The sequence below is a fragment of the Bubalus kerabau genome, chromosome 1 (assembly GCF_029407905.1).
Source record: "Bubalus kerabau isolate K-KA32 ecotype Philippines breed swamp buffalo chromosome 1, PCC_UOA_SB_1v2, whole genome shotgun sequence".
NCBI lineage: Eukaryota > Metazoa > Chordata > Mammalia > Artiodactyla > Bovidae > Bubalus > Bubalus kerabau.
The window spans coordinates 223,179,197-223,196,555 of NC_073624.1; the positions used below are offsets into that span (position 1 = coordinate 223,179,197).

Here is a 17,359-nt window from a genome sequence, read left to right on the forward strand (position 1 = left end):
CTCTCATTTGGCAGATTACCCCTTCATTTTGTTGATGGTTCCCTTTGCTGTGTAGCTATCTAGTTTGATATAGTCTCATTTGTTTACTTTTGTTGCCTTTGCTTTTGATGTCTGAGCCAAAAAAATCAACCTCAAGACTGACATCAAGGAGCTTACTGCCTATATTTTCTTCTGGGATTTTATGATTTCAGAACAAATATTCAAGTCCATATGATCCATTTTGAGTTAACTTTTGTGTATGGTGTGAGATGGTAATCCAGTTTCATTCTCTTGGATCTAGTTTTCCCAACATTTTTATGGAAAAGACTGCCCTTTTCCCATTGTATATTGTTAGCTCCTTTGTCATTAATTCATTGATAACACATATATTGTGGGTTTACTTCTTGGCTCTCAGTTGTGTTCCGTTCATCTATGTGAGTGGTCCTGTGCCAGTACAATACTGTTTGGATGACTACAGCTTTGTAATATAGTTTGAAACCAAGGCGTAAGTTCAGCTTTGTTCTTTCTCAAGTTTGCTTTGGCTATTCTGGATTTTCTGTGCTTCCATACAAATTTTAGGAATATTTGTTCTATTTCTGTGACACATGCCATAGGAATTTTATAGAGATTGCATTGTATCTGTTGATTACTTTGAATAGTAAGGACATTTTGACACTATTAATTCTTCTAATCCATAAGCACGGACTGTCCATTTATTTTTTGTTTTCTTCAGTTTTGTTCATCAGTGTCCTACAGTTTTCATTGTGCAAGTCTTTTGCCTCTATGGTTAAATTTATTCCTAGGTTTTTAAATTCTTTTTGATGCAGCTGTAAATGGAATTGTTTCCTTAATTTCCCTTACTGCTAGTTTGTTTTGAATGCATTGAAACACAACAGATTTTTGTAAATTGAATTTGTATCCTGAAACTTTATTGAATTTACTAGTTCGAACAGTATTTTTTGATGTCATCTTTAGGGTTTCTCTATATAAAATCAAATCATTTGCAAATAGTTTTACTTCTTTTTTTTTTTAAGGGTAAATATTTCATAAACATTTTATTTCACTCATATATATATATAACACATATGTACTGGGTCATGAAGTAAAATATATTTCATAGCTCTCAACACTGCCCTAGAGACTTCTTAAAAATGTTTTTTTTCCTAATGGTTTTACTTCCAGTTAAACAGGCAGTAATAATTAGAACACTCAGGATGTGCCCACCCCAGTTGGAATTTTTACTTCTTCCTTTTTGATTTGGATGCTTTTTCTTTCTTTTTCTTACTTAATTGGTCTGGCTAGAACTTTGTTGACTAGAAGTGGCTAGAGTGGGCATCTTTGCCTCATTCTTTATTTCAGAGGAAGAGCTTTCAGCTTTTCACCATTGAGTAATGACGTTAGCTGTGGGCTTGTCATATATGGCCTTTATTATGGTCAGGTACTATACCTGGTTTATTGATATTTTCTATCATAAATGGATGTTGAATTTTGTCAATGCATTTTCTGCACTTAGATTTTTATCCTTCATTTGGTTAATGTAGTATATCACTCTTACTGGATTTTGATTAGGATTAGACCAAAAACTACATATGAAAATATTTTGATTCCATAAAGCAAACTTGACACCTTTAGGATATCAGTGTTAGTGCAAACGAAGGCCACTTACTCAGGAGTATGAGACCCATGTTCAGAGTGGGTTAATTTTTACACATGATTATATTACAGGTAATCTAGTTATTGCTGATTTTTAAAATAATGATTTCTTATTTATAACTTTTTTCCCATGCTGGTTTTCCTCATTGTAAAAATTAGGTGAGAAACCTATTCAGTATTTATATTTAGAAGACTTTCATCCATCCCAGGTTACCACAAATATTCCTTGGGATTTTTGCTTTATGTCGTTTGGGGCCATATATTCAGAATTATTTTTCTCGTGAGTACAATGCTTTATGTAGTGAAATCTCTAAATATAGAACTGTTTTGGGGGGCCTTAGTGTTTATTTTTATAGTAATATAGCTGCTTCAGATTGCTTTTGGGTAAAACAGTGGTCAGCAATGGCCCCTTACTACCTGTAGCCTGTTTTTGTAAATAAAGTATCATTGGAACCCAGCCACACCTGTACTCTTTAAGCATTGTTAATGACCATGTTCATGTCACAAGGGGCAGAACTGAATACCTCTGACAGAGATTGTTTGCAACGCTGAAATCATTTACCATCTGGCCTTTTACAGAAAGTATGCCACGAAGACCATATACTACATGGCATGTAGTATGCCATATACTACACTATGTGTAGTATATCCTTTTACCTCAGCTATTCAACATCTTTATTTATATATATATATCCTATAAATAGCAGAGTTGGAGTGTTTTCTTAAAACTAAGCTTGCACTTTCTGTATATTTTTATCTTGGAGCATTTAGTCCATCTACATTTAATGAAATTGCTGATATATTTGAACTTATTTGTACAATCAGTGTATTTGTTACTTCCTCCTATCATGCCTTTGTTTATGCTTCCCCTCGGCCCTCAACTTATCTCTCATTTCTTTTATTCTTTTGGATTGTTTTTTTCTTACCATGTTCTCCCCCAAAGCCCTCATGGTTTGATAATGTACTTTGTATACTCTTTAAGAAATTTAAACACTCATCTTTAACTTTTCAAAGGCTCCTTTTTTCTTCTTTGCCTATATGTAATTATTGTGTACTTTAGTTCTATTTTATAACTTCCCAAAGCCATTATTACTGTTATTTTACAGTTAGTTTAAATGTATCTAAATATTTACCACTTTCTTTATTCTGTTTTCCATCTTCAAGCTACTACTTTCCCTTAGCCTAAGTATATCCTTTAATATTACTTACTGACGATCTGTGGTGGCAAATTCTCTTTTGACCTTCATTAAAAAAAAAAAAAGACTGTGTATATTAGGCCTTTCAAATTTAAAGTGATTGTTTGAGATATCTACATTAATCTCTACCATGTTTGCAACTTATCTATTCATTTTTCTTATTTCCTTTTTCTGCCTTTTCTAGTCTGAGTATTCATGTGATTCTGTTTCCTCTTGGTGTATCAATTATGACTTCCTTTAAAAGTTGTTTTTAGTGGCTGCCCTAGAATTTGAAATACACATTTACAACTAATCTACATCTTCTTTCAAATAACACTGTACTATTTTTATAGGTACTGTAGGTACCTTAAAACCTCATCAGTGGATGCTGAATCTATCATGGGTGATCTTTTTCTTTTAACGGTAAATAGTTCACTCTACTACCTTCCCGCTTGCATGATTTCTACTAATGAGAATTCTAATGTAATTTATATCCTTCCTTTATAAGGAATGGTAACCTGTTTTCCCCTCTGGCCTTTTCCTTTATTGTCTTTAGTTTTCTGTAGTTTGAGTACAATATGCCTAGGTGCAGCTTTTTTTGGTATTTATCTATCTTTCTGGATATTTTCTGAGCTTCCTGGATGTGTTTTGGTGTCTGTCATTAATTTTGGAAATTTATCAGCCTTTATTGCTTCAAATATTTCTTCTCTTCCTTTTACTATCTCTCTTACCTGAGATAGGAAGGTAAAGGGGACTGGAATTGCCTATTTGCCCTTTCCCCTAGGATAGAAAGGGATCGTCTCTGATCTTCATCGTTAGAATTTGGTGGGGTTTCTCAAGGTAAACCCCAGAGAACTGTGGGGGGGAACCCCTGAAGACTGGGTCTTCAGAGTTCTTATATAGTGAAGTGAAAGTCGCTCAGTCATGTCCAACTCTTTGTGACCCCATGGGCTATACAGTCCATGAAATTCTCCAGGCCAGAATACTGGAGTGGGTAGCTGTTCCCTTTTCCAGGGGATCTTCCCAACTGAGGGACTGAATCCAGGCCTCCTGCATTGTGGGTGGATTTTTTACCAGCTGAGCCACAAGGGAAGCCCAAGTCTAGCAGATCTTCATGACCCAGGAATCAAACCAGGGTCTTCTGCATTACAGGTGGATTCTTTACCAACTGAACTATCAGAGAAGCCCTGATATCAGGGTTCTTAACACTACAGCTATTCCTTACTTGGTCTTCACAAATACATCAAAGATACCATAAGTGTTTCTGCGTTACTGGGTCCAGTAGCTTTTGTTTCCAGGAAGCTGATCTTGGCTGTGGTCCTCTGTATTTGCCTGTTTCTCCAGATTTTGATGTTAGTGGTTTGTCCTGTGACCTTACTTCTCAGATGGATCTTTAAAAAAGTTATTGTCAGTTTGCCTAGCTTTTTCTTATTTGTGAGGATGGGAGCAATAACTGCCAAACTGTTTAATTGTGAGAGTTTAAATTGGAAATCCACTCTCTTTTTTCAGTTTTTCTCTCCCCTTAGCTTTTTGAAAAAAATTATTTCACTTTCAATTGCTGCTGTCTGGAAAGTTTCCAGCCATTATCTCTTTGTATAGTATCTTTTCACCTTTCATCTTGGATCTTTGATTATAAGAAGACCATATGAATGGGTTACTAATGTGTTGTTAATGATCTGCTATGCTGGTCACCACTGGTTGCAGGAAGCTTTATTCATTTACATCATTGTGCTGTAAATGAATGCTATTTTTTATGTTATTATGATGTGAAAAGAGTTGTGAAGTACTGTTTTAGACCTTCTCTCTCAATCATGACTCTTATCTTTGTTCATACATATACACAAATGCACATTAAAAATGTATACTGGCTAACTTCTTTAGATGTATATTTCAGCTTAAATGTCTCTACAAATATGTCTAATCTGCCTTTAGATCCATCTCCCCCCCTCCCACCAATTGCACTTGTCTTTAAATTTACTGAATATACTAATTTACCAGTCTTGGCAACTACCCTCTAAGAGAAAGCTAGCTTCAAGTGCAGCTCCTCTCTTCAGGTGCCTGCCTGCATGTAGTGTTAAATTTTTTAAGTTCAGCGTATCTTAATGGAAGGTTAGGACACTTCTAGTGTTCTGTCAGGGTAGCAGTCTAATTATATCTTAAGATACATATTTTCATCCTTCTAAGCTCCCCCCTTTTTTTTAAAAAAAGCAAAAGAACCTGTACCTGGATATTATCAACCCTAATAATTCATTATCAGAACCTTAACTGTTTACTTCAACAGTATCAAGCTCACTGCTTTAACAAGGGTACTGCTACAGGTAACCTTAAAAAATTAGCTTTTTTAAAATGGGTTGTGGAAAATTTTCTTACTTTGGAATATCACTAATATTCCTTAAGTCCTATGACATTAAACAACAAAAATAGTATGAAAGCATTAAGGTTGATGTGTGCTTTGGAAACACTTAAATAGATATAGTCATGTAGTCATGTAAGGGGCTTCCCTGGTGGCTCAGACAGCAAAGAATCTGCCTGTAATGCGGGAGACCTGGGTTTGATCCCTGGGTTGGAAAGATTCCCTGGAGGAGGGCATGGCAACTCACTCCAGTATTCTTGCCTGGAGAATCCCCATGGACAGAGGAGCCTGGTGGGCTACAGACCAAGGGGTCAGCAAAGAGTTGGACACAACTGAGTGATAAAGCACAGTCATGTACACCATCTGTAGATTATTTAGCCACTTTGAAACCACAGTTACTAATGGAATGAAGGCTTTAAAAAATTGGAACGCTATTTATATGAAAGAGGTATTCAGCTATCAACTCCGCATCTTATAAAGTTTATAATGCCTGCTGGTTCACAGACCTTCTTTCATTAGTTGTTGGAAATGCCACATTTTTACTAATATAGACAAGATACTTTGTATTTTCCCGAAGTTTTCTAGTTTGCCTTTGCTTGCTGAAAGTAGTCTCACCGAAGTTCATATACCAATTTACTTTATTTACATAACACTTTCAAGATAGTGTTGTCCCTTTCTAGATAAAATACCTCTGTCCAACAGTCCAGCTCCAGTGCTGCATTAACCAATTCTTTAATAGTACTCAAGCTCACTTTTTGTAGGTCATCCTTTTCTTTCATAATTTCTTTCTTTTAAAGTAATTTTTATTGGGAGTATAGTTGACTCACAATATTCTTAGTTCCTGCTGTACAGCAGAGTGAATCAGTTATACATGTAGCCACTCTTTTTTTAGATTCTTTTCCCATACAGGTAATTACAGAGTATTGAGTAGAGCTCTCTGTGCTGTATGGTATGTTATTATATTTTATATACAGTAGTGTGTATGTTTCCCAATTTCCCAATTTATCCCTCCCACCCATCCCCTTTGGTAACCTTAGTTTTTTTCCCTACAACTATGACTATTTCTGTTTTGTAAATAACTTCATTTGTATGTAAGCAATGTTGTTGTTGTTCAGTTGCCCAATTGTTTCTCACTCTTTTTGACACCATGGATTGCAGCACGCCAGGCCTCCTTGTCCCTCACCATCTCCTGGAGTTTGCCCAAGTTCATGTACATTACATCAGTACATGTAATGTACCATCCAGCCATCTCATCTTCTGTTGCCCGCTTCTCCTTTTGCCTTCAGTCTTTCCCACTATCAGGGTCTTTTCCAATGAATTGGCTCTTCACATCAGGTGGCCAAAGTATTGGTGCTTCAGCATCAGTGCTTCCAGTGCAAATTTAGGGTTGACTTCCTTTAAGATTGACTGGTTTGATCTCCTTGCTGTCCAAGGGACTCTCAAGAGTGTTCTCCAGCACCACAGTGTGAAAGCATCAATTCTCTGGCACTCTGCCTTCTTTAAGGTCCAACTCTTACAGTCGTACCATGACTACTGGACCTTTGTCAGCAAAGTGATGTCTTTGCTTTTTAACACTGTCTAGGTTTGTCTAGCTTTCCTGCCAAGAAGCAGTTGTCTTATGATTTCATGGCTGCAGTCACCATCCACAGTGATATAAGCAGTATCATGTGATATTTGTCTTTCTTTGACTTACTGTGTATGACAGACTCTGGGTCCATCCATGTTGCTATAGATGGCATTATTTTGTTCATTACTTCTTTTTTTATGACTGAGTAATATTTCATTGTATATATGTACCACATCTTATTTATCCATTTCTCTGTGGATGGACATTTAAGTTGCTTCCAGGTTGCTGGCTATTATAAACAGTGCTGCAGTGGACACTGGAGTGCTGCATGTATCTTTTGGAATTGTGGTTTTCTTTGGTTTTGTGCCCAGGAGTGGAATTACTAGATCATATGGTAGTTCTATTTTTAGTTTTGAAAGAACCTATATACTGGGGCTTCCCAGGTGGTGCTAGTGGTAAAGAACCTGCTTGTCAATGCAGGAGATGTAAGAGATGCAGGTTCAATTCCTGCCTTGGGAAGATCCCTTGGAAGAGGGCATGGCAACCTACTCCAGTATTCTTGCCTAGAGAATCCCATGGACAGAGGAGTCTGGTGGGCTACAGTCTATAGGGTTGCAGAGTTGGACATGACTGAAGCAACTCAGCATGCAGAACACATGCTGTTCTCCATAGTGGTTGTACCAATTGATACTTCTACCAACAGTGTAAAAGGGTTTCCTTTTCTCCACACCCTCTCCAGCATTTATTACTTCTAAATTTTGATGGCCATTCTGACTGATGTGATACCTCATTGTACTTTTGATTTGCATTTCTTTAATAATCAGTGATGTTGAGCATCTTTTCATGTGCTCTTTAGCCATTTGTATGTCTTCTTCGGAGAAATGTCTGTTTAGAGCTGCCTATTTTTTGATTTGTTTGGTTTTTGATACTGAGTTGCATGAATTGTTTGTGTACTTTGGAGATTAATCCCTTGTTCACTTCGGTTGCAAATTTTTTCTCTCATTCTGTGGGTTGTCTTTTTGTTTTGTTTATGGTTTTCTTTGCTGTGCAAAACCTTTTAAATTTAGGTCCCATCCATAATTTCTTATACATAGTATAAGAAATATGTCATTGGATTTAACGTTTATTAATCATTGTATAACTAAAATTTCTGACTAAGTAACTGAGTTTGACCAAGCTCCAGGAGTTGGTGATGGACAGGGAAGCCTGGTGTGCTGCAGTCCATAGGGGTCACAGAGTTGGACACAACTGAGTGAGTGAACTGAACAGTGTTGTACAGAAAAATCATTCAAGCTGGCATGCTTTCTCTGTGTCTTCTGTACTGGAAGTGTAAAAAGTTGTAGGAAGGAAGAAGGCTATAGATATTCTAGATCAGCAGTGACTTCCTCCTTCCTGCCATGTGGTTCGTATACCTCTCCATTTCTCCATGATACTTATCTATCTTATTAATCGTAGCCTTTCTAAAATTTTACACTTATGAAAATCTAAAGTACCAGGAAATAGTAGAGGTATAATTATTTAGTGCTTTGTATACAAATAAGCCTTTATTTCTAGACTTCTACATTTTATGTTTTTGACATATTTCAGAAGTCAATTTTAGAAGAGAATAGGTGTTCCACCAACCTGAAGAGAGGAGCAGTAAGGTTTTCATACAGAGATACTCTTCGTAAGATACCTGAAGCCTGTTTAACTCAGAGGAAACATATAGCATATGTTTACATTGGTCATACATGCAGGGTAAAGCCATTCTCTGCCTGTGGAAGACAAATATCAAGTGTTTGAGTTAGAGAGAAGTAATTCTTGTTCTGCAAAAAAGTACTTTTCTGTTTGATTCTGCAAAGCATTCTATTAACTCATCTACCTATTGCAATTAATGTGAATTCCCTCTGATCTGAATTTTGGAAAGCTTTCCTTAAGTATTTAGAATTTATTCCTATAGAATCTATTATCAGTCGTTCATTTAAATCAAGCTTTTATGATAGTATTTGAATATGAGCAGTTAGACAACACAGTTTTAAATCTTACCCAGTTGAAAATCAAGTTATTTTTTTCATAGCATTGCATTCTAAAGACAACTGTGTGTGATAATGTTTACAGTTATGTACAGGGTCAGAAATAAAACTTGACTCTAGGCTTTCTGATACCCAAAATCTGCCTCTGACCAATGTTATGTGACTGAATATTCTTCCAACTAAAGGTACTACAAAATGAATTTTCAGTTAGGGTTCTCAACAGTTAATGATCACATCTACAATTTTCAAGTAGATCTCTCAAGTTTCCTAACTTTTTAAATGACACAAAGAGCCTGAAACTGTGTCTCTTCATGGTTTAAAATAAGATCTGTTTTTTAATTTTTTGACAAAAAGTGACCTTGGACTTCAGAAAAAAATAAAAGGTTATTATCCCAATGGCATAAGGAGACAAGAATGGGAAATAGGATGCCCACTTAAAAACTTGTTCTGTAAGCCATCCATCCTTAAATAAAGTTGAACACTGAGAAAAAGTAAGAAATACCAGGTTATGCTATGATGGTTTAAATCTAAATTTGAGTACCCTCTCAAATAAATACTGAGTCAGATTAATTTTATAAAAGATATGTTGGTGTTTCATAACTCTATTCACACTTTTATTCCCAATTAATGACTTCAAGTTTCTTTTTAGACAGTGACTATAGACATTGTCAACATGGTTTTAACTTCTAAAGTAAGCATGGTCAGATTCTGAAATGAGCAGCAAGTACTTAGAGATTTCAAAGGTGTTTAAGCTTACATATAAGCTACATATTTTTAATTAAATTTAATCAAAAAACTGAAATCTTGTTAAGCCATGGCACAGTGGATTGAGCAGTCCTTTTTTGACAATGGATGGTCAAGGTGCCATCTGTCTTTGAAGTGGACACCTGAAAGTATGTGTGGAGAGCGGGCCGGGTCAAGCACATGCAGTGCCTATTCACTGAAAATTAACAGAATTAATAGAATGCAAAGAGTTTGATTGCAGTACATATTTCACATGCCTCTTGTCACGTTTCTTCTAACCATGAAGCCTGGTCTTTTCTCCTTCACGTCTCACTCAGTTACACCTCCTCCAAGAAGCCACTAGTGACTCATCTGAAAGAGACCTCTGTCTAGTAAAAACTCAAAATTATTTGATTTGATGGTTATCTGTGTCTCCCCAACTAGAGTGTAAGCAATAAAGGCAGGGAGCCTTGTCTGTCTTGTTCTCTGCTAGTACAGTAGCAGGCACATACTAGGAGTGCGGTATTTGATGTTCCCCTGTAATCCGTTTTCCTCTGTATGAAACCGCCTCTGTCTCCTCCCAGCGCTGGCTTCTTCATGCTCCTAAAACAAACTCTATCTCATGGCTTTTAAGATGCTGCTTGACTTGGTCCCTGTCCACTTCTCTAAACTCGGAGAAAGTCCTTATTGGCTTTCTCTCAGTTCCTCACATATGCCAAGGTTGTTTGTCAGCCTTTGTAGTCATCTCTTCTGCCTGAAATGCCCTACCTCTCCTATAAGCTTGTTCTTTTGTACTATTCAGTGCTCAGATATTTAGAGAGGTCTTCTATAGTACCCCACACTATAATGTTATGGCTCTCTGAAATAAATTTGGTCATTTGTTTGGGTTTTCCTCATCTGCATGTTAGCAGAGCCTTACGTATTACAGCTCAAGCTCTTAAAAACAGTGACACTTGGTAAATACTCAAATATAATTAAATGAACACTGTGCTGGGAAACTTAGCCAGCAAGTTTAGCTCAGCAGTTAAGCCTCTTTTAAAATATCTAGAGCTAGTATCATCCGGTCTCCTCTAAAACAGATACGACTTGACCTTTACTGTGTCATAAGGCAAGCCCTGCTGTTTAACACCTGGCTCAAATAGATGCTTTTTTATACCTTCTACCCGTTATTTTTGTGCTTGGTACACCCAACAGTGGAAACAGCATGTTTGCTTGCTCTTCACAGGATATCTTTTTAGGCTGTCCTTATCATTCATTTTCTTCTTTACACATCCTCTGTTCATCCACTGATGTTAATTTCTAAACTTCTTGCCACTCTGGACATAGTTTTTTTTTAATATGGCATCCAGTTCTGAACAGAAACTACTAATGATGGATTAACTCACATGGAGTATAGTGGGACTGTTATAACATGGTTGAAGATTTCACTAATTTTTTTTTTTTGGACCCTCATAGTCAACAGCCGGAGAAGGCAATGGCACCCCACTCCAGTACTCTTGCCTGGAAAATCCCATGGATGGAGGAGCCTGGTAGGCTGCAGTCCATGGGGTCGCAAAGAGTCGGACACGACTGAGCGACTTCATTTTCACTTTTCACTTTCATGCATTGGAGAAGGAAATGGCAACCCACTCCAGTGTTCTTGCCTGGAGAATCCCAGGGACGGGGGAGCCTGGTGGGCTGCCATCTATGGGGTCGCACAGAGTCAGACATGACTGAAGCAACTTAGTAGCAGCAGGATAGTCAACAGCACCCAGAGCTCACAGTTTTAAAATCTTTTTCTCACATGAATACAGATCTCCTTCTGCCCAGATCAGTGGGTATGCATATGTGAGTGTGTGTGACTTCCCTGTTTGCTATCTAATAAAGGAGATAAGCTGTGAGTGCAAAAGTAGTAATAAAAGGTAGAACGTGATAAATGCTAGGGATATACAGGAGAGAGGTTTTTACCTGGTGGTACGACCATCATGAGCTAGGGGTATGTTTGAAGAACAGATCATCTGAGGGGAAAAAGAATATGTGAAGGAGAATAACAAGAGATAAAATGAGGCCAGATTCTGGAAAGCCAGAAACCATGCTGAGTATGCACTGAGTGCTCAGTGAAGACACCTGTGTGTTAAGAAGAAAAACTTAGCAGGATGGAGGATACACGGGCAGCAGAAAGCTGGTTAGAAAACAAGTGCAATGGGTAAGGGGAATGGGTATCTGAAATATTTCACAGGCATAGACCTAGAGGACTAGAGAAAGCTGATTTATCAAATCTTAGTGTGGTTGGTTCTCTCCCATTTTCTTTACAACTCATAGACATTGAGTGAGCCTTGCCATGCAAAGAGATGCTTCTTGTCTTTGGGTCCATATCTGTCATCCCTTCATCCTAGTTGTCCTCATCTGTTCATTGTCCCTGCTGAAAGTAAGATCAACATGAATTGTATTACGCTGTTTCCTTTCTGAAATACGATTACATAATTAAAACAATGCCACAGTAAGATTCCTTTTCCCTTGCTATAGACTTTACTGACCCCAAGAGATGCTATTTAAAAAATATCCTTCAGTAGGTCCTGGTCCGTAATAATGCCACATGCAATTTGCTCTGTAGTACATTCTGGCCTGCCTTAAGCATTGATAAATTCTGCCTCAAGATAGTTGGTAGGTTGCCCAGTTCCAAGATAATCTGGTAGGACTGATTCAGTCCTGAAGGAATATGAATAACAAATGACTTACTCATTAATAATTAGATCAGGAGCAAAACACAGCATATTTGCACATGATTGTCTGTACGATCTCCACCCCAAGGCAAATGCCATGAGGAACATCCATGAATATTGCAGTAGAGTCATTTGGTCATCCAGATGTAAGTTCCTGAATCCTGAATTAAGAGGAATAAAAGGTATGAGGACACACTCTAGTTGCCAAAGAGAAGATCCTCTCTCTGGGAACTGCCAGTTTTGGAAGATGCTAATAGAAGAAATGAAGTGTTAAGTGGACACAGTTCTCCTTTGTCATTTGACACGTAAGACCAAAGCTCTCAATAATTTTTTAATAGTATTCAATGTTAGAAAAAAGAGTAGCCAGTTTTTGTCACCTTTTGCTTATTTGAGTAAATATGGACTAAAGACTAAAATGCTATATTAAAAAGTAAAACAGAAAGCCAAGAATCCTGGCAGACATTACTCATTCAGTGGATTTAAGTTAAAAAAATGCTCCTGATATTTATACCTCTTTACCTCACGGACGGAGGAGCTAAGAGTCGGACACGACTGACTGACTTCACTTCACCCCTTGATTAAGTAGGGATGACAGGAAACCATGGGACCAAGGTGATACAGAGCCAGAGTGTTTTATGTAAAAAATTCTAAGGTTTACACCTTAGTGGTGTTATCTTGTGCATCTTACCTGGTATTGCCTTTGCCCATTTCACTGCTGCAATCACCTGCCGCCCACCTAACATGTTGAGTGCGGTCATGATCCGCCAAGTTGAATCTGGAATAGAGCTGTCATATCCTGCATATAACACCTCGGGTTCAATGACTTCCAGCAGTGACACCAGCGTAGGTGTGAGTTGTGGTAATGTTGCAGGAACTATTGTTTTGTTAGCAGGATTTTCGGAAGTTTCTTGCGAGACTCCTGTAGTGGCCTGCTGAATTCCTTTTATCTTTTTCTTTGTTTTTCGAGCTGTGGGTATATTAATAAAAAATACACAGAAATCAGCTGTAATGGGAAAGTTTGGACAGCGTGGTTTATTCAAGAGGTATTTCAGTTGCTGAAACTAATTTGAAAAAGGAGAAATCTTTTATGTAGCAGTTATGATAAAGTGACACGAAAGAAGAGAAAAACAGTTTTTCCTGAAAGCAAAGAATCAAGAGGAACCCATTCATTTAATTTCCTCTACAAACAAGACAGTTACTTCTTCATTATAGTTAAAATTAAATGTCTTACTATGTTAAAACAACATAAACATATCACTTACATATTCTTCCATTAAAGTAATTTCTGTCTCAATTTCACTCCAAAGTAAAAATTTCATTAGTTATACAAGGCAAATTACCATCAACTGAAAGAAAGAATTTAAGTTCGTAATACCAGTAACTGTGGTGGCTTAGGGTGAATCTAAATTGTGGGTGTAATGAAGAGAGGGATACTGTTGATCGTCTTGCACAAAGTCCCCTTCTTATCAAGATAGTAAGAAGATCTTGCACAGGAGATCATGCATGCAGAAAGATCCCCATTTCACCTTTATATTATGTATACTATATGGGATTTAAAATCTTTGTGGCCATTCAGAGAAAACCATTTCTTTATATAAATTACCACTGGGTATAATTTCTTTTATAAGAGATTTTAACTGATGACTCTATAAGCCTAAAGTATCTATTTTCATATCATATATAAAGTAACTTTTATTTCTGACTTAGTTTGGAAAAGTATAATTGAATTAAAACATGGATTCTGTAGATTTTTTTAGCAGACATATTCATATTCTTGAATTTACTTGTTCCATTGACAAATGAAAATATTATTCTTTTCTGGTTATATGTGGGGCCAAAGCAAGCAAATTACGGTATTCTTAAAGAGAAATTACTCAGAGCTCCAAGGAAGGACAAGGAATGTAAGTTGTATGAAAGCAGAATTGTACCTGTCTCAGTTATCAGCTATGCAGACCACTGTGTTAAGGAAAAGTAAATGATAGTCACATTTAAAAATAATTATTATATCTTTTGTCCATAAAATGACAAAGTACAGTTTGCGGAGGACAGATGTGGGGGCAAGAACTATGTATATCCATGTGCAGTGTTGGGGGTAAAAAAAAAAACCCTGTCGTTTGGTTGGGTAGAATGGTCCCATTTCTTACTGTGCTCTGTGCTCAAACATTTAAGAATTTTTAGTTAACGTTTCAAAACACAGAAATACAATCATGACAGACATGTTCTAATTTATTTTACCATGCTCTATTGAAGACACAGTATGGTGCAGTAGAGAGCATAACTATGAAACCAACATGTTGGAATATAATCCTGGCTCTGCCACTGAGTAGCTGGGTATCTGTGCCCTATTCTCTGGGCCTTTGTTTCCTCTTCTATAAAATGAGGATAATGTCAGTACCTACCTCATAGGATCTGTTGATAATTAAATCAATTAGAATATATAAAATGCATAAAACAGTTCTTGGCACACGGTCACTGTCTCAACTGGTAGTAAAATACAGTTGGAAAATATTCTGAATTCATGTAGTCCAAGTTTATAGAGGAGTGACAAAGTTAAAAATGGAAGAGCTCCTATACATTATCATATCTTACTGACACCCAGACCTCAAAGAGAACATGCATGTCCCAAATAAATACACTGAAACAGTACTTTAAAAACTACTATTAACCATAAGTTTAAATTTGTCTAGAATATGTGTTCTTACACTCTACATTAGAGCAGAAGAAAGAATAATGACAAACTGGAGGACTTTAAAGTATTCTCACCTTATCATAAAACTCCTATAAGAGAACACAGGCAAAAGATTTTCTGACAATCATACCCATGTTTTCTTAGGTTAAGTCTCACAAGGCAATAGAAATAAAAAGACAATCTAAAGACAGGAAGAAAATACTTGCAAATGATTCAACAGGGCTTAATTTTCAAAATATACAAAACAGCTCATACAACTTGTCAACAAAAATCAAACAACCCCCCAAAAAAGGGCAGAAGACCTAAAGAGACATTTCTCCAAAGAAGAACTATACAGGTGGCCAATAGGCATGTGAAAAGATGATTAACATTGCTTAGAGCTCCAAATGCAAGTTAAACTTGGTGTGTATTTGGGAAAGCATCTAAAGATGTTACTGTTAAGCAGCCGCACTGTATTAGTGATAGGACCAAATGCTGAGTTTGTTCTTTGAATGAACTACTTGGGGAATTAAAGGAAAGCAGTAAAACTGGGGCTGGAGGGCAAAATATATAAACCAGTCACTAAAACCTGGCATGCATTAATACATATTCATTTAAATGGTCAGAGAGAAGGAAGATGAAACTAAAATATGCACAGAGATGTAAGAAATGAGGAATAACTATCTGGTTTTGGTAATAAATTATCCTTGTGGCACTGAATGTCTACGTGAATTTGTAGTCAATCTCTGTAGCTTTGGTAACACCTATAAGAAGATGGGCATTTATCATTTTCTTTAAAGCAATGTTTAACACATTGGCACCCTGTAGGAAAGTTTAAGAACGTAGGCATGCTTGGAAAAAACTGGGCTAAGTGACTGATGTGTCATGAATGTTTGTAAATATGGTGAAGAAAAGACTAATCTTTTTTGCTATCAAAGTAATACGAAGAACAGAATGTTCTTGTGTGGATTGGGGAATTAGACTGTAGTTACAGCCATAAATCTACTTTATGTTTTAAAACATGTACGCAGTGTGTACTGGACAGCCCCAACAGTCTCTTTTCTGTCAGAAGAACCACATGGATTTCATCCTTCCTCTAACAGCACCATATACAAGATTCAGTTCGGTTCAGTCACTCAGTCAGGTCCGACTCTTCGCGACCCCACGGACTGCAGTACGCCAGGCTTCCCTGTCCATCACCAACTCCTGGAGCTTGCTCAAACTCATGTCCATCGAGTCGGTGATGCCATCTAACCATCTCATCCTCTGTCATCCTCTTCTGCTCCTACCTTGAATCTTTCCCAGCATCAGTCCTTCCAGTGACTATTCAGGACTGATTTCCTTTAGGATGGACTGGTTGGATCTCCTTGCAGTCCAAGGGACTCTCAAGAGTCTTCTCCAACACCACAGTTAAAAAGCATCAATTCTTCAGTGCTCAGCTAGCTTTATGGTCCAACTCTCACATCCATACATGATCACTGGAAACACAATAGCCTTGACTAGATGGACCTTTGTTGGCAAAGTAATGTCTCTGCTTTTGAATATGCTGTCTAGGTTGGTCATAACTTTCCTTCCAAGGAGCAAGCGTCTTTTAATTTCCTGGCTGCAGTCACCATCTGCAGTGATTTTGGAGCCCCCCAAAATAAAGCCTCTCACTGTTTCCATATCTATTTCCCATGAAGTGATGGGACCGGATGCCATGATCTTAGTTTTTGGAATATTGAGCTTTAAGCCAACTTTTTCACTGTCCTCTTTCAGTTTCATCAAGAGGCTCTTTAGTTCTTCTTTGCTTTCTGCCATAAGAGTGGTGTCATCAGCATATGAGGTTATTGATATTTCTCCTGACAATCTTGATTCTAGCCTGTGCTTCATTCAGCTGGCATTTCCCATGATGTACTCTGCATAGAAGTTAAATAAGCAGGGTGACAATATACAGTCTTGACGTACTCCTTTCCCGATTTGGAACCAGTCTGTTGGTCCATGTCCAGTTCTAACTGTTGCTTCCTGACCTGCATATTGATTTCTCAGGAGGCAGGTCAGGTGGTCTGGTATTCCCATCTTCTTTAAGAATTTTCCAGTTTGTTGTGATCCACACAAAAGCTTAGGCGTAGTCAATAAAGCAGAAGTAGATGTTTTTCTGGAACTCTCTTGCTTTTTCCATGATCCAGTGGATGTTGGCAATTTGATCTCTGGTTCCTCTGCCTTTTCTAAATCCAGCTTGAACATCAGGAAGTTCACAGTTCATGTATTGCTGAAGCCTGGCTTGGAGAATTTTGAGCATTACTTTACTAGTGTGTTGTTGAGTGCCACTGTGCGGTAGTTTGAGCATTCTTTGGCATTGCCTTTGGGATTGGAATGAAAGCTGACCTTTTTCAGTCCTGTGGCCATTGCTGTGTTTTCCAAATTTGCTGGCATATTGAGTGCAACACTTTCACAGCATCATCTTTTAGGATTTGAAACAGCTCAACTGGAATTCTATCACCTCCACTAGCTTTGTTCATAGATTAGTCTTTGCAAAATTCAAGTC

The 17,359-nt window shown here is 37.4% G+C and overlaps 1 protein-coding gene across 9 annotated transcripts in view; it reads right to left on the reverse strand.

Moving 5' to 3' along the window:
- The window catches only part of NR3C1 (nuclear receptor subfamily 3 group C member 1), a 487,336-nt gene that overhangs the window by 6,156 nt on the left and 463,821 nt on the right, over window positions 1-17,359 (reverse strand). For all 9 annotated transcript variants that reach the window (XM_055556671.1, XM_055556659.1, XM_055556681.1 and 6 more), the window contains 3 exons: window positions 12,853-13,131; window positions 12,181-12,325; window positions 8,351-8,481 (listed from right to left, as the gene is read on the reverse strand). In XM_055556671.1, the coding sequence (XP_055412646.1) occupies window positions 8,351-8,481; window positions 12,181-12,325; window positions 12,853-13,131 (555 nt within the window). The remainder of the gene's footprint in view (window positions 1-8,350; window positions 8,482-12,180; window positions 12,326-12,852; window positions 13,132-17,359) is intronic.